The following is a 20,085-nucleotide window of genomic DNA, read 5'->3' as shown; positions in this document are numbered from 1 at the left end:
AAGGAGCGAGTCAGCCAGGATCCTCGTCTGAGCATTTTGCTCGTTATCTTCCCAGCAGGAAATCGCTTCTGAAAAGCCGAATTAGGACCAGAACGGCGAACTGAGGAGCCCTAATTGGAACTGTCATCACGGGAGCCTGATATTTCCTTCTCGGCTCACGAGCGCGCACCTGCGGCGGGAGCCCGGGGAGAGCCGGGTCCCAGCGGCACCTCCGCGCCCCAGAGCGTGTGGGCGCCGCCGCCGCCGTCAACTTGAGTGCACTCTCCGTGGCCTCGGGGAGCCCCAAGTCTGGCTCTCAGACGCTGATGAATTCAGAACAGCCATGGCTCTCCTGCCACCATTCAGAACCCCCCATCTTATAAGGAAAATGCACTCGGAGCTTTAAGTCGGTGAGAGTGTGTAGACCTGACAGCCCAGGTGTGTTGGTGAGAAAATGTCTTCAGAATTCCAAAACGCAACATGGGCACACCCTCTGCCTCCTGCCCCTGCGGCAGGGGCACCCTCCCCCTCGCCACCTGCGGGGCTGCCCTGTAGGAGCCCTATGGCTGGGGCAGGACGGGGGTGAACACAGGGCGAGACCGGGAGCCCTGACTTCACGGTGGGGCTGGAGGTGACGTGAGCCTGGGGCAGCGAGTCCGGGGTGCCTCCCCAAGGCCGAAGGACCAGGGTGAAGGGGCCTCTGGAGGGAGGTGCCGATGGGATTCCTGGAACTTTCCATGTTCTAGTTGTTAACTTTGCCGTGGACTTGGGAAGACCCAAAGGGGAAGCCTGCTTTTGACACTCAAATAGGATCATAAAAGACTATCAAACCATCCAGTTAGAACCCCGGGTTCTGAGGAGTCTTCATTCTAGGCCATGGTCGGCAAACTGCGGCTCGCGAGCCACATGCGGCTCTTTGGCCCCTTGAGTGTGGCTCTTCCACAAAATACCATGTGCGGGTACGCACGTACAGTGAGATTGAAACTTCGTGGCCCATGCGCAGAAGTCGGTATTTTGTGGAAGAGCCACACTCAAGGGGCCAAAGAGCCGCATGTGGCTCGCGAGCCGCAGTTGGCCGACCACTGTTCTAGGCGATCTGACCAATAGCTACGAGGCCTGCAGGACGACCTGGGAGCCGTGCTAATAATTTCAATGAGAAATACTTTTGTGCTTCGTTTTTGGAACTGAACGAGGTGCCTCCCTGCCTTTAAGTCCTGGCTTCACTCTACCTGGATCAACGGGCAAAGAAACGTTCCGTTTAGGAGCCTTAATCCACTTCCTCAGTAACACCCACCTGTTCCCACACGCGAGGGAGCAGGCCGATCCCGTACTGGCCAACAGGCATCTCCTGGGACCCGCGCATTTGAGGACGGAGCGTCATTGCCCTGGTCTAAAATCCACTCTAAGGCCGCATGCGTGTTCCAAATGGACTCCCCGTCTCTACAGTTGGCACTGAGGTGTCATCCAAGCGCCACCACCAGCGCCACCACCGTGAGGGGCGCTTGGCGACCCTGGGGGCCTGCCGCCTCCTCTCCTCCTCAGCTCCTGGTCATACACCCTGGAGCTCAGCTGAACCAGCAAGAGGAGGTCCCACCCCCACCCCCCTGCGCTAAGGTCGCAGGAGGGAGGCAGGGTGAGGACGGGGAGAAGGTAGGGTCCCCTCCTGGGGGGCTTTGCTGGATCTGAAATGTGACTGTGTCCCATTCATCCTGACTGTGTCCCATTCATCCTGACTGTGTCCCATTCATCCTGACTGTGTCCCATTCATCCTGACTGTGTTCCATTTATTCTGACTGTGTCCCATTCATTCTGACTGTGTCCCATTCATCCTGACTGTGTCCCATTCATCCTGACTGTGTCCCATTTATTCTGACTGTGTCCCATTCATTCTGACTGTGTTCCATTTATTCTGACTGTGTCCCATTCATCCTGACTGTGTTCCATTCATTCTGACTGTGTCCCATTCATTCTGACTGTGTCCCATTCATCCTGACTGTGTCCCATTCATCCTGACTGTGTCCCATTTATTCTGACTGTGTCCCATTCATTCTGACTGTGTTCCATTTATTCTGACTGTGTCCCATTCATCCTGACTGTGTTCCATTCATTCTGACTGTGTCCCATTCATTCTGACTGTGTCCCATTTATTCTGACTGTGTCCCATTTATTCTGACTGTGTCCCATTCATTCTGACTGTGTTCCATTTATTCTGACTGTGTCCCATTCATCCTGACTGTGTCCCATTCATCCTGACTGTGTCCCATTTATTCTGACTGTGTCCCATTCATTCTGACTGTGTTCCATTTATTCTGACTGTGTCCCATTCATCCTGACTGTGTCCCATTCATCCTGACTGTGTCCCATTCATCCTGACTGTGTCCCATTCATTCCGCCATGACCAGGCCCTGGCAGACTGACACCTCAGTAGCCAATCATCATAAAGAAAACCTTCCAACAGGTAGGACTGGGCCATTCATGAGGGGATGGGGGGCAGGGGGGAGATACCCAGAGGGTATGGGGGAGGGAGAGGAGGGTTTCTTAGACCAAGTCTCCCTACGTGACATGAACAGAAACAGCAAAGAGGGCCGCGTAGGACACGGGTGTGTGAGGAGCAAAAAGGTGTCAGTCCAATCAGGAGTGCAACAGGTGTGAACTATCCGTCCCCTTTTATATGCCTTTTAGTCTTTATTTTATTTTATACTTTGTGTATTTATAATAAAGTGAAAACTGTTGTCAGAAACACTGTTATTAGAAACACTAAGAACATTCATTACAAGGACATTTTATATAATTGTAAGCACCTTTCAGCTGTTTAGCCGACGTGTAGCAACATTCGTGCATTTAGCGTTTATTTAAACATTTTCACTTGTTTACATTAGACTTTGTTCTAGAGAACATTCGTTTTTATTCTCCAGGACAGTTGGAACTGACACTTCCTCCACTTCTCATCCGCGTGGACTTTCACAACCACAAAGCCTTTCTCACTGAGGACTTTCCCTGGACGGTTACCGTTTCTGAGAGGAAACCATAACCTGGGGTCTCTGTCGCGTGGCCAGATGCTGCTAACAAAATCTGACTCCCGGTTCCATCTGGCTTTCAGATGATGGGGACACACTGAAGCCCGCTGGGTGCCAATTGGAACCCCAGCCGGCAGCGGGAGCCCTGTCTGCCCCGGCAGCCCTGGCCTGGCCCCCGTCAATAGTTTCCTGGCTGCCGAAGCCAAAGAATTCCAATCGATTCGGCGGAACACGTTCTGGTTTCCAAACTAGAAGTTCACATGAGAACGCCCGTGAGGCAATTATTCCCAATCCACGCCGCGCACGACGGTGTTTCCTGTGGCACAGACCTGGAGGCCATGCGCCCCGTGGCCTGTGCTGCGGGCGAGGACGGGAGTTTCAGCTCCCGGAGAAGGCACCCCGGGAGGAACCGGGTCCTCCTAATCCGCCCGCTTGTCTGACCCCACTGCCGGGACGAATTCTCCGCGCGCAGAGAACCGCCTTGAGGGCCCGCGCGCCTCCAGCCGTCACGGGAGCACGTGTCTGGCACGGGCTGCGAGCCCACAGCCGTCTGTCTACCAGATACTTCGAACCGGGTTTCTCTCTGGAACGCATGTTCACATACGGACGTGAGACCCAGGAGCTGTGCACTCTCTGATAATGACACGCGGACACCCCGAGGCCTGCACCCCCCAGCCCGGGCCCATGGCTGGCTAATGTGAGCGCGCTCAGGCAGAGCGTCGGTCTCGGGGCGCGCCGTCCTGGGGGACAGGAGCCACCCGGACTCCCACTAAACAGCCGCGTGTTCTTACAGAGGAAGCGCCCCTCGGAAGCCCCAACCTCAGGGTGAAGCCGTCAGGATGGCGGGCAGATGCCGATGAACTCTGAGAGTCCGAGCATCTGTGCCCTCGGCAACCACTTGGAGATGAGACCGACCCAGGCCTCTGCCGACATGTGTGCCGGCGCCGTCACATGCGGGGAAAGGGGCAGAGTCCTCCACACGGCCTCCCCTCAGCCTCTTTTCTAGGCGAAAACTGGACATTTCTGAAAGATCGATATTGTGATTTCAGTGTCAAAGCCACACCTCTATCGATTTCCTCTTCTCCATCCCTCCCGCTCCCCCCACGACCAGCCCGCCCGCAGACACAGCCTGGGCGAGAGCAGGCGACGACGTGTGAGCGGCTGCCCAGGAGGCCGGGCAGCGTTTCCCCTCCTGCTCCCCAGCAGCCACGGGGAGAGGGGACAGCAGCTCGGAGGGCGTCCCCGCTGGCGCGGCCCCTCACGACTCTCCCCGAGTGTCCGGGAGACTATTTTCCGTGAGGAGGGCTGGGTGGGGAACCAAGCAAGGCTCTCATCCACTTTCTGTGGAAATAATACAATTTATGTTTCCTAACTTGACGGGATCAGCATAAATCAGAGCCACATGGAGAGAGACTCCTCCCAAATGCATGAACACACACATGCACTCAGTCACACACATGCACACACGCATGCATGCCCTCAGTCAACCCCCACACACTCACATGTGCACACACACATTCACACGCATGCATATACACACTCACATGTGTGTGAGTATATGCACATACTCACATGCGTGCGCACACATACACATGCACACACAGACATGTGTACGTGCATACATGCACTTGTATGCTCACTCACACACGTGTACATGCATATATACACACATACACACTCACACATATACACTCACACACATGAGGCTCTAGAGCAGCGGTTCTCAACCTTGGCTGCACACTAGAATCACCTGGGAATCTTTTAAAAATCCTGATTTCTGGGCCTCATCCGGATGAGGGGGTGGGGGGAGTAAGCTGAGGGGGTGGGGGGGGTAAGCCTCAGGGAAGCCACATGCCCCCCCCCCCAGCGTTCACAGCCCTGGCAGCTGGCAGAGGGTAGCGCAGACCCAGGCCTTCGCCTGGCCAGTCACCTCAGCTCAGAGCCACCGTGGTCTGAGGCCCCCCCTGTGCCCTCTCCCCTTAACCTGCCTGGGCCCCCTCCCCCCACCCCCCTGTGGCGCACCCACACCACTGGCTTAAGTTAGAGGAAGCTGGGCTTGGGAGGCAGGCACTGACCCAACTTTCGGGAGGTTGGGCTGGTGAGAGGCGCCCCGAGGCCCAGGCCCCACGTTCTCAGCACAAAGACGGGGCCAGGCCACCAGCACCGGGCCCTGCACCCCGTCCCCACCGCTTCTGACTTCCAGCTCTGCCCTCTGCTGGCCCCGCCCCAATCAATGGGGTGTCCAGTCCCCCCTAGAGAGCTGCAGAAGGTTCTCGGAGGCCCTCTCTGTGCTGCGGCTCCTCCTGGGAGCTGGCCACCTGGAGCTGGCGTCCTGGGAGAGGGGCTGCGTCACTCTGCGCCCGCACAGCTCGGCACGTGGGACCTCCACACGCTAAGCGATGGTGCCGATGAGCATGACAGAGGGAATCAGGTCTGGAAGCTGTTGAATGACAGGCACGGAAATGCTCCCTGGTTGACGGTGCGGGTCCCGGGTCACAGGACAAAGGGCCAACCTCCTGACTAACACGGCGTCCACCTGGGCACTGACCTCCCAGCATCCTCTCCTCCACCGAGAGGCCTGAGCCCGAGGCTGCAGGTGACATCTCCACACCCTCCACCTCCAATCCAGCATCCGGGGTCCGGGGGCCTTGGGACTCACCCCAAGGAGTGGACCATGAAAAGCACCCACAGGTCAGTGGAGGCCTCTGCGCCCTCCCTTCTGTCCCTGTGACTTGGCCCCTCCCCTGACTTTAGGTCAAAGGTCACTGAGTGGGTATGGCATCTTTACTGAAGGAACCCAGCCTCCACCCTCCATCTCCCATGACCCAGCACCCCCAGCACCCTTCCCAGGGTCGGACCCCCAGCTGGCTGGACGGGAGACGCTCTATGGCGTCACATGAGGTCAAGCGGGGAACGGGTATTCCCTCTCAGTCCCTAACAAGTCTTTAATGAGGACCAAGTCTGTTTGGTACCACACGCCTACAGCCTCCCAGCCACTGGCCGACACCCTTGAGGGCGCAGGTCTCTGGAGCAGGGACGTCCTCACAGGCCTTCTGCATGTCACACACTGGGGATCAAGCCCGCAACCTGGGCCTGTGCCCTGACCAGGAATCAAACTGAGGCCTCCTGGTTCACAGGTAGATGCTTAACACTGAGCCACGCCGCCCGGGCCTGATTTCCTCTCTAAATAGGCATGTATGTGACTTAAAGGACATTTTAAAATAAATGAAGAAAAAGTGCTACTGAAGCAAACATGCCCAGATCATGACGTCATGATGTCCTCACCACGGAACTGGGATGCTGGTGGAGCGTGGCCTGCCTAGAGCCCCGCGGGCCGACGCCACGCTGAGCTGCACTATGTGAGGGGCTCAATGGATCAGCAGAGATAAGATCCCGATTCAGGGTGGGGGGCCACGTGAGGTATGAATCTGAATTCCAGACAAGCTCCCGTGGGTGATTCCGACGCCGGCCATCTGGTCGACCCACGGTCTCGGCCAGCCTGGCATTTGAACAACAGTCCCTGACCGCACCCTAAAATCAAGGCACAAAGGTTGCTCTTGCTGGGGGCACGTCCCTGTTTGGTGATTTGTCCAGGATCAAAGGACGATGTTCCGGGCGAGGCCTGCTGGAGGGATGAGGAGACACTTGGGGCAGGCCCAGCCACGCACCAACAGCCCGTGGACCCCCAGACACAGCGGGCAGCCTCGCTGAGGCCAGAACTTCCGGACGTGAGTCCCTGCCTCGCAGACTCGGGAACGAAAGAAATGTTTTACTGTCTTAGAGCCACTGACTCTAGGCCTAATTTATCAAGCAGGCTTGTTGTGTCAGTAAACAGCTGATGTAAGACCATGTTACTCTCTTCCTAAAGATGTGAAAACTCCTAATGAGAAGACAGGAAATGAGATTCAGCAGCATATTAAATAATGGCACACAACTTGCCAGAGTTGGCCGGGTCCCGACAATGGAAAGATGCTTTCATACCGGGCAATAAATCCATCACTGACTAATAATTATACCAATGGCAGGGAACAATTACGCCAGGAGGTCAAAGGGTGCAGAGAGAGAGAGAAACAGGAAAGACATGGCGCGCTAGTTAGTGCCTCAAAGACAGTTAATAAAATTCCATATCCAGGGTGGATTAAAAAAAAAATTCCTACATCAGAACTAGCAACAGATTCGTCCTTAAAATAACGAACTTGCGCCTTAAACCCGCAGTCGATATCCTAGTCAGTGGTGAGGCTCCGGGGCCTTCGCAGCAAAGGCCGCGCATCAAAGGGATGCTTGCTCCTCGCACGGTTTCCAAACGGTTCTTTGTGCTCGAGAGGCTGCGAGGAAGCAATGGCAGGGAATGCGGAGAAGTCAATGTTAGGAGAGAGAAATCACGGAGCGGTGATGTGATTAATTGCCCGGGGAGCCCAAGAAAATCAACCGCACATCTACTCAAAACAGCAAGATACTTTTTATAAGCAGGCAGGTCCCAGAATGTATGTAAATAAATCAGTACAAGAAAATAATATTACTGAAATAAAATTGGATCCCATTTATAATGACAAGAAAAGAAAAATAACTAGGAAAAGGACGCCGAAAGATGAGGGTAAGAACCGAGTAACGCTGCTGTTCATCCCACATGATGGCTCGCCACAGATTGGTGCCATAATATATCAATAGCTCTTCACAAATCACTAAGAGAGGACAAATGCCTCAATGACAAAGTGACCCAAGGATGGGAACTAACAATTCAAAACAGCGTCACAAAGTGTTGATAAACACAAGGAAGACAAACTCAACTGTAGTAGGAACTATTGAAAGAGACTCTCCTTCTCTCAACTCCTCCACCCCACTCCCCCCCCCCCTTGTTTCTGGGGGCAGGAGCTGGCCCTGGCCTCCCCTCCCACCCACCTCCCCCGGGGGCACAGTGATGGACAAGATAGAAGACGTTGGGAGGAGGGACCAGGCATGTGGCTCAGTTTCCTCTGGGCCCTCCTTCTCCCCTTGGGCCTGTCTGCGGACAGTGCCTTCCTCCTGGCCTCCCTCTGCCAGACGTCAAGGGCAGCGACCCCTGAGGCAGGATCCCATACGATCCAGCAAGACTGATGCCTCTCACGTGTGCGTCACCCAGCAAGCACGCTCGGCCACAGACCGAACGTCTCCCATCGGCTTTCCAGTAGTGACTGGTCTTTGCATCTCCCGCGTAATCAATTAGCTCTAAATAAGTGTGTATTTAAGAGGCAAAGAGAGGTGTTGCCCAAAACCCCAACAATAAATTCGTTCTGTGAATTAAAAGGTCTTCGCCTAGAAACCTGGCAGAGGCGACATGACAATGATTGACAACCATAACGCCACTGGCGGGCGACAAAGGGACTTTCGAAAAGCAGGCGGAGGAGCATGGAGGACGCAGCTTCCGGGAGGCAGAGCGCAGCCAGGGCTGACTCAGAGGGGCTGACTCCGTCCGGAGCGTGCCCGCGACCTCGGGGAGCCCTGGCCACACTCACGGAGCGTTCTCCCAGGTTCTGAAGTTCACACGGGAAATAGCGAGAGGGCACAGGGAGGGTCTGAAGACTCTGTGAGCACTCTGGACCCCCTGGATGTGAGAACGGCCAAGCGGCAGTCGGTAAGCGCGCATTGCTGGCGTCCGGAGAGGCAGCCGATAGGAGCGAATGAAAAGGCCATCAGACCAAATATGTCCGCCAAGTTAGGACCCGACCAAGGTCGCGTGTCAGCTCAACTGCAATGAAACAGTGCTCACAACTGGGGAGCCGTCTGTAACGGTTCCTAGTTCTCACTCGCTTGCAAAATAACTGCCAGGGGGACCCAGGACTTCCACGTAAGAAAAGCCAAACCGTGGAGCTGGCGGACACAGCGCCACACTGACCGCACGGAGCTGGGCTGGGCTCCCAGCAGGACCAGGCTCCTTCCTCCGACTCCCAGGAGAGCGGCGACAAGTTCAAGATCTGCAGTCTAAACCCCCGGCAGCCACTGAAAAGGACCCTGATCGAATTAAGAATCGGAGCCTCAGAAACGGAATGCTAAAACCACCCCAACAGAAGGGAAACAGGAAGGGAAGAAAAAAGAAGCAGAAGTGCACGGGGCCGATATAAAAGAACCAGCAAGATAATGGACTCGACTCCCCCGAGCAGTAATTAGATTAGCTGTAATTGGATTAATGTCCTGTTTTGAAGGCAGAGGCCCTCAGAATGGATTAAAATGCAAGGTCAGCTGGTTACTGTTGACAAGACATGCACTTCAAACATCAATACATAGATTGAAAGTAAAAATAATAATAAGAAGAAGAATGGAAAAAGATACTCTGTGCCTGTGTTCCTACGCTGCGCATGAGAAAGCGGCCGTGGCTATGTTAGCATCAGTCAAAGCAGGCACAGAGAGAAGAATTACTGCTTCAGGGAAAGAGGAAATGTTATCATGACAAAGGGTGGACAGAACAATCCTAGATGTGTATAAACCTAATAAGAGTTTCAAAATTCATGAAGAAAATGATAGAAATAAAAGGAGAAACAGATACTTGGGCCACTCGAATTCAAGGCCATCTACTGGTATCCTAGTAATGGACAGAAATCGTAAACAAAGCGTCGGTAAGTCTACGGAAGAGGTGCTCGCACCATCAGACAGCTATGCCGTCGGTGGAGGGGACCCAGCTACCAACGGCAGGAGACGCATTCCTTTCAGCGGCCACCGACAGGTGATCAGCTGGGGTATGAGACCCGTCCCAGCAGACGTGAAGATGAAAATCCTAGAATCTGTGCTTTGAGAACAAAGAGTAATCTTCAGAAACCCTCAGCTATGGGGGAGGTAGGCCATGGATTCTAAAACCCCGAGTCAGAGAAAATCATTACAAGAGAAGTTCTGAAATGTTTTGAACTGAAATAAAAGGAGGACACAGCCTATAAGACTGTGTAACATGCAGTGAAGAGTGTGAATGAGGGTTGTTATATTTCCAAATGGTTAAGCGGGAATGGAAAGAGGTTCTAAATCAGTAATCCAAGGATCCGCCATAAGAAGCTACAAGAGGAGCCAATCAAAGACACAGTGGAGGGAAAGGAACTCTGAAGGCGAGAGAAGGGAAAGGAGGAAATCTGTGAGACCCACGTTGTTTGCAACATTGATATCATGCTCCATTCTTAGCCAGATGAAGGAAAAGTGAGGGAAAGCATGATTCACCAATTCCAGGAATTAAGGTGAGGGTGATCATTATAGAGGACACAGGCATTAAAATTATAAGAAAGTATGAAAAAAATTATTCCAACAAACTAACTCAGATGACATGGGCATGTTCTTTGAAAGACACAAATGACCAAAGCTGGCACAAGAATGAAACATATCTGTATGGCCTTGTGTTTGATAAAGACACTGAATTCATAATTAACATCTTCCTCCAACACACACATGCACACACGTGTACACCCCTCTCCAGTCCACATGGCCACACTGATGAACTCTACCAGACACTTAAGAGAGAAATCATAGCCATCTTACTCGAACTCTTTCACAAACTACAGGAGGAAGGTAACCCTTCTAATTCTGAGGCCTCAGTAACTCTGATGAGGATATAACAAGAAGAATATTACAAACCAATATATCTTATCAACTTAGACATAATCCTCCATAAAATATTAGGAAATCAAACCCAGTACTATTCTCTCTCTCTCTCTCTCTCTCTCTCTCTCTCTCTCTCTCTCTCTCACACATACACACACACAGATTTGATCCTTGAACACCACAACACGGGTTTGAATAACGCGGGTCCACTTAGAGGCAGGTTTTTTCAATAAACACTATGAATGTATTTTCTCTTATGATTTTAATACTGTTTTCTTTTCTCCAGCTAGCATTGTAAGAATACAGTCTTAAATACATATCATACACAAAATATGTGCTAATCGACTATTTATGTTACTGGTAAGCTTCCAGTCAGGAGTAGGCTATTCTTAGCAGTTAAATTTGGGAGGAGTCACAGTAATAAGCGGACTTTTGAATGCGTGCACGGAGCGAGTGGGGGTCAGCACCCCTAACCCCAAGTTGTTCCGTTGGATGTAAACAGGAAAAGAATGGCATGCTAATCTGTGGGCCTCACTAGTCCATATCCCAGAATCGTACCTAATTAGGCCACCCGGCTCTTATTTATATGAACACCCTTCAGCAACACTCACTTCCCATTTCCTTTCATAACCCACTTCTCAATGTTGGGCTCTGGGCTTCATTGTCATGCTCTTTCTATAGCGGGTTGATGGTAAACCACCGATAGAGAAATGTATTCTAAAAATAAATAGGGCACAGGCTGAAAAAAACGTGCTTTTAAAATACTGTGAGTTTGCCTGGCCGGCGTGGTTGAGCGTCCTATGAACCAGGAGGTCACAGTTCAATTCCCGGTCAGGGCACAGGCCCAGTTGTAGGCTCGATCCCCAGTGGGGGCATGCAGGAGGCAGCCGATCCATGATCCTCTCTCACCATTGATGTTTCTCTCACTCTCTCCCTCTCCCTTCCTCTCTGAAAACATCTTTTAAAAAAAATAAAAGCAAAACCAGGCTCTCAGATGCTACTCAGAGTCACGTGACCTCTGATCTCATGGGAAACCTACGTCCTCTCCCGCCTTAATGACAAATAGAGCAAAACACGAGCCCAGGGCTCGCTCTCCTGGCCCAGCTGCAGGCAGAGCCCGCCTCGCCCGCCGGGAAGAGTGGCAGGTCCGTCCACAGGTCCGGGTGGCTCGCCTGACCTGACCGGGAGGCCAGAGCTTCCAGAAGCAGGTGGACAGACAGACGGAGGTCCCGAGCTACCCCGGGGCCTGCACTGTTTCCGCAGCTGCCTGGAAGCAAGCTCTCGCCGTGGCCTTGGAGTGACACAGACGCTGACGGGTAAAGAAAGTTCCTCTCTCCATCCCGCGTGCTGGCGGGAGGCCAGGGAGGCTGGGTGGGAGTCAGGCGCGGGGAGGCAGGATGAGCGGGGGCCTGTCAGGGAGCGTGGGGTTCTGTGTGAACATGTCTATTGGTGAATAGGTTACTTGAACTGCATTACCGCTCAGTTTAACACCAAACGAACTCACACTCTCAGGTTCCAGACGCGGTGACTCTCTGCAGGCGGGGCACTGGTTACAGAGGGCTGGTCAGGGCGAGGCTGGGACCTGAGACCCGCCCTCGGGGGGCCTAGAGCGGCCCCAGTGTTGGCCAGGAGAAGGTACTCACCCCTGAGGCCTGGCCCCTCCTCGGGAGCGGGGGCGGGGAGGGCTGTGGCAGGGCCACGGGCCAGGTCCTTCCAGGAGGGCGGGAGGAGATGGTGCTGCAAAGGTCTCAGGACAGCCCTGCCCCAAGCTCCCAGTGAACCGTGTCAGTGACCTGCACTGGTAGGAAAACTGCATTGTTTGTTTTATGTCAGAGAGAAAGGGAGAGGGAGAGAGAGAGGAACATCAATGTGAGAGAGAATCACAGATCGGCTGCCTCCTGCACGCCCCACACAGGGTATCGAGCCCGCAGCCCGGGCCTGTGCTCTGACCGGGAATTGAACTGTGACCTCCTAGTTCATAGGTTGACGCTCAACCACTGAGCCACGCCGGCCGGGCTAAAAACTTTAGGTTTAATAAAATATTAAAAGAAACACCTGTAAAGAAACAACTACTAAAAACGCGTAGAAACAATTTCCTAAAACATTCTGTCTAGAGCAGCGGTTCTCAACCTGTGGGTCGCGAGCCCTTTGTGGGTTGAACGACCCTTTCACAGGGGTCGCCTAAGACCATCAGAAAACATATATAATTACATATTGGTTTTGTGATTCATCACTGTGCTTTAATTATGTTCAATTTGTAACAATGAAAATACATCCTGCATATCAGATATTTACATGACGATTCATAACAGCAGCAAAATTACAGTTATGAAGTAGCCACGAAAATAATTTTATGGTTGGGGGTCACCACACCATGAGGAACTGTATTAAAAGGTCGCGGCATGAGGAAGGTTGAGAACCACGGGTCTAGAGGATGTCCATGTCAGTCTCTCAGTCCCAGGGAGCTGATGGTTAGGATCGCACACTCCGGGGTCCATGTGGCTCCTGGCGGGCCCATAGCCAGGGGCCGTGGGCTGGCCATTTGGCAGAAAGGCGACCTCTGCTCATGCCCCTTACACCTGTCTGTCAATTACAAAGGCTGCAGGGACAGCTCCGCTTAAAGAGGAACACACTCCGATGCACAAATAAATGAATTCTCCTGCAACTGTGATAGGTTCGTTACAGCGGCATGTCCGCCAGGACGGACGCGCTTCGCTTCTCGATGCTGAATCTACATCCCTGACAACATCTTCAGCTCCCACAGCTGCGGCATCTATCTAATTAGGTGTATGATGACTTTGAGTATTTATACAACTTTAAAAGAAAGTTTCAAAACATTAAAAATGGATGTAATTTTTGTTTCCACAAGGAAGGAATGAAAAGAGCCGAACGACCAGGGAGGGAAGGAAGATGTGTGTGTGGAGTGTGGTGCTAGAGCATGACTGACTTCCAGAGGCAGCAGGCCCACCTGCAGGTGCCAGTCATCATCGTCATCATCATCACCATCATCACCACCATCATCACCATCATCACCATCATCCCATCATCCCCATCATCGCCATCATCACCATCATCCCCATCATCCCCATCATCCCCATCATCCCCATCATCACCATCATCCCCATCATCCCTATCATCGCCATCATCCCCATCATCACCATCATCCCCATCATCGCCATCATCACCATCATCACCATCATCATCATCATCATCGCCCGGTCCATGCGGCTCAGGGGTTGAGCGTTAACCCATGAAGGAAGAGGTCACCGGTTTGATTCCCGGTCAGGACACAGGCCCAGGTTGGGAGCTCGATCCCCAGTAGGGGGCGTGCAGGAGGCAGCCGATGGATGTTTCTCTCTCATCAGTGTTTCTATCCCTCTCCTGTCCTCTCTTTCTAAAATCAATAAAAAACCATACTAAAGTGTTTAGAGAAGCATCTTGCCCATAGTAAATAATAATAATGATAATAGCACAGAATGAAGGATGAGATGATAGCAGGTAAGAGAAAGCAGCTAATCTCTGGAAGATGGAGGGGGTGGGTGAGCAGAGGAGAGACCTGGGAGCCGCGACCTGGAGGCAGGACGCTTCACAGTGAGGTGGGTGCGCAGAACGGCGAGGCCTGAGAGCAGGAGGTGCGGCTCCTCCGATGGCCGTGCAGCTGGGCCGAGCCACGTCCCAGGGGGATGGAGCCCTGGGTCCTGCGAAGCCAGCACAGCGAGGCCACGGCCCCGCCACCCACAGACAGGAGGTGGGTTTTCCAGAGACACCAAGGCAGACAAGCTCTGCACTCAGGACCCCAGGCAGCTGAGAGGGAGGGAGGGGTCATCTGTAGCCAAATGGAAAACAAAAGAATTTAATAGAAAAATTAAATTAAAAAAAAAGCAAAGCCCACTTAAAGGGGAGACGTCCACGCTGCCCCTGCGGCCGTGCTCAGCTCCCAGACCCCGGAGCCGGCCTCCGAGTCCCCAGTGGAGGCTCAGGGCTGGTCTCTGGGGAAGCTGAGGAGCCTGAGAAAATGTCGAGGCAGCCGCCGGGCCGGCCACACGCGGGGCCGGGAAGAGCCGTGGGAGCTGAAGATGTCTCATCACTAAACACCAGCAGCCGGGGAGGAGGCACTGAAGAGAGGCAGCGTCCGCAGAAATGGAAGCGCCACTGCTGTGAGGAGGAACCGGGCAGGAAAATGTTTAAAAAATAAAAATACACTCGAGAGTTCACAGAAGTCTTGCACCCACCATCAAAAACGGAGCAGAACACTAAAAAAGGGAACATTCCTAGAACAAGAAACCCCTCGGAGATGAAGCGTCTGGTCGCAGACATAAGGAACTTGAACGGCAGGGCTGGGTGCTGACATTAAACTGTCCCAGAAAGGAGGACACCAATACAAAGGGATGAAACACAGGGAGGAAAAGGAGAGGATGCGCCGCTCGCAGCAGTTTCGGGAAACACACGTGCAGGAGAGACCCCTGGAGAAATCGCACAGCCACGCACAGGCGGGCTCTGCAGCAGGAGTTTCTGACGGAAATGGCTACGGAGCTCCCAGCACCGCTCCTCACAAGAACTTAGCCAAAGCGGGTCATTAGGAAATGCACACAACCAGGATAAAAAGATGACAGAAGTTTCCAGAAAGTAAAACAGGCCATATATACTAAGAAGACCGTCAGAGGGCCACAGGGTCTCGGGCAGCAAAGGGCACAGAGACGAAGGAATGTCTTATAAAGTACTGAGGAACTATGACTTCGCCTTGGAATTTTATACCTAAACAAACTAGCAATCAAGGGTAAAATATATAACATATTTGTGTGTAGGCACGCAGTCTAACCTTCTCCCCTCCTCACAGGGCCCGGTTTTAGTTGCAACAGCTAAAAAATATTTACTTTTCTGTCTTCCCAGGCAGCTGGCAGTGGCCCCGTGTCCCAGGGTGGCCAAGAGATAATCCATTGCAGACGTTTCTAGACATATCCATGTTTTCCTGATAAAATACACTTGGCTGGCTCTGCTTTTGCCTCTCCTGCCCTCTTGCTTCCTGGAATGCAGACACAACGCCAGGCGCCACAGCAGCCATGGTGAGACCAAGAGGCAGTACGCATAAGGGCAAAGGTCAACATGGAAGCCTGGCAACTAGACACAGCAGGAAGGGCCTGGGTCCCTCACAGTGTCACTGACCGCTTCACCGCTCACTTCCCCACTGCGTGCTAGGTAAAGGAGAAGAAAAAGAAAACCGAGACATTGCTGTAGTCAGCTTTTCTGTTATTTGCAGGTGAGGCACGCATTCTAACAAATTCTAAAAATCAACAACAACAAAATTACCTTCCACACGGCCTTCTTTGGGAAGTTACCAGAAAATGTGACCCGCAGAAACCAGGAATCAACTAAGAAAGAGAGAGTTATGGTGCTCACGGAACCGCTGACACAGCCCAGGAAGGGTGCGGGAGGAGTTCCCAGCATCCTGGAAAGAAGGGTAGAGACAACAGCTACACTGCTTGCCTGAAAAGCACGGGAAAGGCTAAGAGGGCTCCAGGAGAGAACATCCAGAAAAAAACAAAAAATGGATAGATGATCCGATACGTTTGATAATGTTGAAAGGAATATGATAGTTCCTCCTGAGAGTGTGAAAATAGAGATGAGTACATGCGAAACAAAGCAAAACATTTAAAAACCAAAGCAATCGTTAACTCCAGGAAAAACAAAAAGTTGCCGGAGGGATGAAACGGAATCACAGAACGCTGGGTGGCTCCCTGCGAGGCAGTATTTGCATCCTCGTCGTGCAAACATTGACTATTGCTTTTGAAAATGATGGCAATGCCGTCTTGGAAAGGTGGAAGGATGCAAGTGAGTGTGGCTGGGCAGCGTGAGCGGGAATGGGAAGGAAGAGGCCAGAGAGAAAGAGATTAGGGCATCCACAGGTTTGGGTTTTCTTTCCCCAAAAGAAAGCCACGGAAAGCCACTGGAGAGTTAAACAGGAAGCCACGGAAAGCCACTGGAGAGTTAAACAGGAAGCCACGGAAAGCCACTGGAGAGTTAAACAGGAAGCCACGGAAAGCCACTGGAGAGTTAAACAGGGAGCCTGCCTGGTCCAGCTCATGGCTGAGGATGGCGACTTTGGCTGTGGTGATGGGAGGAGCACTGTGCAGGGACAGGCAGGGAAGGCAGCAGACCAGGGAGGGGCTGCCATGCTGGGGGTCAGAGGCTTCTGCGGAAAAGGGAGAAAGAAGACGGAATGTGTCTTGGAGGTTGGTGGCTGATGGAGAGAAAGGGACGACTTAGGGGTGCCTTTCTGGGCATTCCCATGTGGCACCTGGAGAAGACAAGGGGGTGTTATGCCTGGGCCGGGAACCCTGGGGCAGGAAGGAATTCAGAAGCAGGGGGTTTGGGGCCCAGGGCTCTGTTTGGGCCCGTTGGGGCTGACAGCCGCTGAAGGGCACAGGCAGGCAACGGCTCTGGGGCTCAGGGACAAACCCAGGACAGACTCTGCCTTTACACACGGTGACTCCTCCTTTTTTCTTGCCAACACGGAGAAATGCTCCCTGTCTGTGTGGATGTTTAAGCACCTCGATGCTACGATGGGGCGCTGCTGGAGCTGAGACTCGAGATCGAGAACCCGTTGATTTAGGACTGGACATGGAGAAGGCGGGTAAAGAAACAGTAAGACCCCGGGTCATCACAGGAAGCCCGAGCAGCTGGCTTTCTGCCCGAGTCCCCCCTCTCCTAGGAAAAAGCTCCCCCCCAGCTGCAGTCACAACGTAACAACAGCCCTCCCCTCCCACGCAACAGCTCCCAGTCGTGGCCTGACTGAGTGAACGTTTTCCTCTCAACACTCTCACCCACGCTCAGCGCACTGGGTCTGCGCGTACAGAGCACGTGCCGAGTGCAAGGGATTCGGTGTCCGTTTTTAAAAAGTCCTTTCTCAAGGAACATTCACAGGGACTCATGTGTGCAAAAGTCTTTCAAAACACTGCCGAGCCCCTGACTTCATCTGCCGGCCGCAGAGTTCTTCACTGAGCAGCCAGCAGTGTCCCTGCCGGCTTCCCCCCGGCTTCCCCCCGGCTTCCTCCTGGCTTCCCACTGGCTTCCTCCTGGCTTCCCCCTGGCTTCCCACTGGCTTCCCCCCCGGCTTCCCCCCCACCCCCCGGCTTCCCCCCCCCCCCCCGGCTTCCTCCTGGCTTCCCCCCCTCTCCCCCCCCCCCCGGCTTCCTCCTGGCTTCCCCCCTGGCTTCCTCCTGGCTTCCCCCTGGCTTCCTCCTGGCTTCCCCCTGGCTTCCTCCTGGCTTCCCCCTGGCTTCCCGCAGCCCCAGCCATTCATTCTCCAGCCTCTGACTTGCTGGCTGGGTTTCAGCGCGAGCTGGGGCTCTGCCGCATGACAGTGGAGACGGCGGGGCGTGGAGGGCACAGAGTAAAACGGACCAGAAGGTGGTAAGGGGTCGTGATGGAGGCCGGTTGTGGAGGAAGAACCGCCTGTGCACAGAACCCCAGAACCGCCGAGTGGGGGGTGGGGGGGTTGGGCACAGCCATCACTCACGGGCGGACCCACAGCGCCTCTAGCGGCCGAGAGGCGGCAGCGGTGGGGGAAGCCGTTACACAGACACCTGCTGGGCGAGTGCTCTTCGTGCCCAGGGAGGACCCACAGGTGCCCCTTCCCGGGGAGAACTCGGAACCTGGGTCTTTCGAACAGCTGCGGTCGCCACACTCGGCTTCCAAGCGAGCGGTGGCCTCCCTCAGGGCTCACTCGCAGCCGAGGAGCCGACCACGCGGCAGGAGCGGAAAATTCTGCCAAAGGTTGGCCACCGCGGGCAGCTGGGAGCGACCCGACCCGGACTTAACAAGAGGAAAGAAAACTACAGAAAACAAGAGTCGATTTTTAAAAAACGGAGACCGCCATGGGGCTCAGCAGGCCCACCTGCGGGGAAGGGGGTGCCCGACCCGTGTCCGTGGGGAGGAGGGTGGGAGGGGGCCTTGTGGAGGGGCTACCCGGAGCCTGGGGTTGGGGCGCGTCACTAAGGAACCGACCGGGTAAGATGGCCCGTGAGCATCACCCCCGGCGACACGTGTGCTAACCGTCAAGACCCAGACCTCAGGCAAATGACACCCGAGAGGGAGGGGAGGGGGCGCAGCCCCGCTGAGCCGTCTGGGCTACGTGCTGGGGAGGCAGCCAACTCCTCCTCTCCTCCCGGGAACTGGCACCTGGTGGTGGCGGGGCGAGGTGGGGGTGGGGATAGGGCGGGGGTCCTCTCCGTGCCCGTAGCCGGAGCCCCGGGGGTTCAGCTGTGCGCCCCGGTGCGCTCCTCGCTGGGCAGCCCCGCCCACCCGGCGCCCCCACCCCGCAGGGCCGCGCGAGGTGCCCCGGGAGAGTCCCCAGCCCGCGGAGGACCCCGGGCGGCGGGCCGGAGAGGAGAGCGGGGACCCGCAGGGAGCCGCCTGGCTCTGGGACTTACCCCGGGCGGCGCGGGGCGCCAGCAGGGCCCCGGCCAGGGCGAGCAGCAGGGCGCGCGCGGGGGGCGCGGGCGGGGGGCGCGCGGCCATGGTCGCCGGCCTTCGGCGCAGCGGCTCTCAGTGCCCCGTGGCGAGCGCGCACCATTCCACGCGGGCGGCCAGCGGGGCCCGGGCGGCGGACCCGAGGGGTTTCGCTCTGGGGGGAGTCAGCTCCGAACCCCTCGCAGCGCCCGCGAGCTCGGCTAGGCTTTCAGATTTTAAAAAAGTTCCCCGGGTGCGCGCGCGGCGCCGGCACGAGCCGCTGACCGTTGCAGGAGCCGAGCGAGCGGTCCGCCTTGGCCCGGGGCCGGGAGGTCGCGAGGGAGCGAGCGCGAGCCTGTGCGACGGAGCCACGGCCAGCAGCCCCGTCCCATCCCCACGGAACAAATGATGGTCTCCCCGCACCGCCCGCCGGCGGCGTCCCGCGGGTCCTAGAGACCGCGCGGGGTCCCGGCCAGGTCCCGCCCCCGCCGGCGCTCGCCCACCCCCGGGGCGGCCCGGGGCAGGGCGCCTCCCGCGCCGCGCGCCCGGCGGCACAGACGTGGCCCGAGCGCGCACATCCCCGCCCCGGGATGATGTGGCCGCGGGCCCCGGCGCCCGGCTGCCAAGAGCGAGCACACGCGGCGGCGGGTCCAGCTTTTCCAGGGAGCGCGGCTGGAAAGGATGACTCGGCCGCGCCCTCCCCACCCGGCGCGGCTGGCAGCCGGAACGCGCGGGACTCAGGTAGCGGCTCTGAGAGGCGGGCCCCAGCCGGCGGGGGTCCCCGACGGGCCCCAAGCCCCCCATGCGTGTCTGGGCCTGAGAAATAAACCTGGACGTGCCGGCGCGGTGCGGGGCAGCCGGCTTAGGAGGTGTGGCCGTGGATTTTACGTGGGCACAATGGACTCACGTTTCTTGCCTGTGGCCTGGACCCAGAAAAGGATGCAGGGCGGCGCTGTCTTCACACTTCCCTGCGTATGAGAAAGGATCTGGGTTTGACTTAAAAGTACAGGTCGCGGCGCGCTCCCAGGCCTTTGGAATGAGACTCTCGCGGGAGCGTGGGTGCTTGGGCAACACCAGGGAAGTGAGT

The 20,085-nt window shown here is 55.3% G+C and overlaps 1 protein-coding gene across 2 annotated transcripts in view; it reads right to left on the bottom strand.

Annotated features, from left to right (window-relative positions):
- ADAM12 (ADAM metallopeptidase domain 12) overlaps window positions 1-19,528 on the bottom strand; it is a 154,555-nt gene extending 135,027 nt beyond the window's left edge. The window contains exon 1 of one of the 2 annotated variants that reach the window (XM_059661733.1): window positions 18,980-19,528. In XM_059661733.1, coding sequence (XP_059517716.1) covers window positions 18,980-19,067 — 88 coding nt within the window. In that variant the 5' untranslated portion in view covers window positions 19,068-19,528. The remainder of the gene's footprint in view (window positions 1-18,979) is intronic. The other variant, XM_059661732.1, reaches the window with a different exon arrangement.
- Window positions 19,529-20,085: the final 557 nt, after the last annotated feature.

This window comes from Myotis daubentonii, chromosome 13 (genome assembly GCF_963259705.1).
Source record: "Myotis daubentonii chromosome 13, mMyoDau2.1, whole genome shotgun sequence".
In the NCBI taxonomy this organism is placed as follows: domain Eukaryota; kingdom Metazoa; phylum Chordata; class Mammalia; order Chiroptera; family Vespertilionidae; genus Myotis; species Myotis daubentonii.
This window is presented reverse-complemented; position numbering and strand designations above follow the sequence as displayed.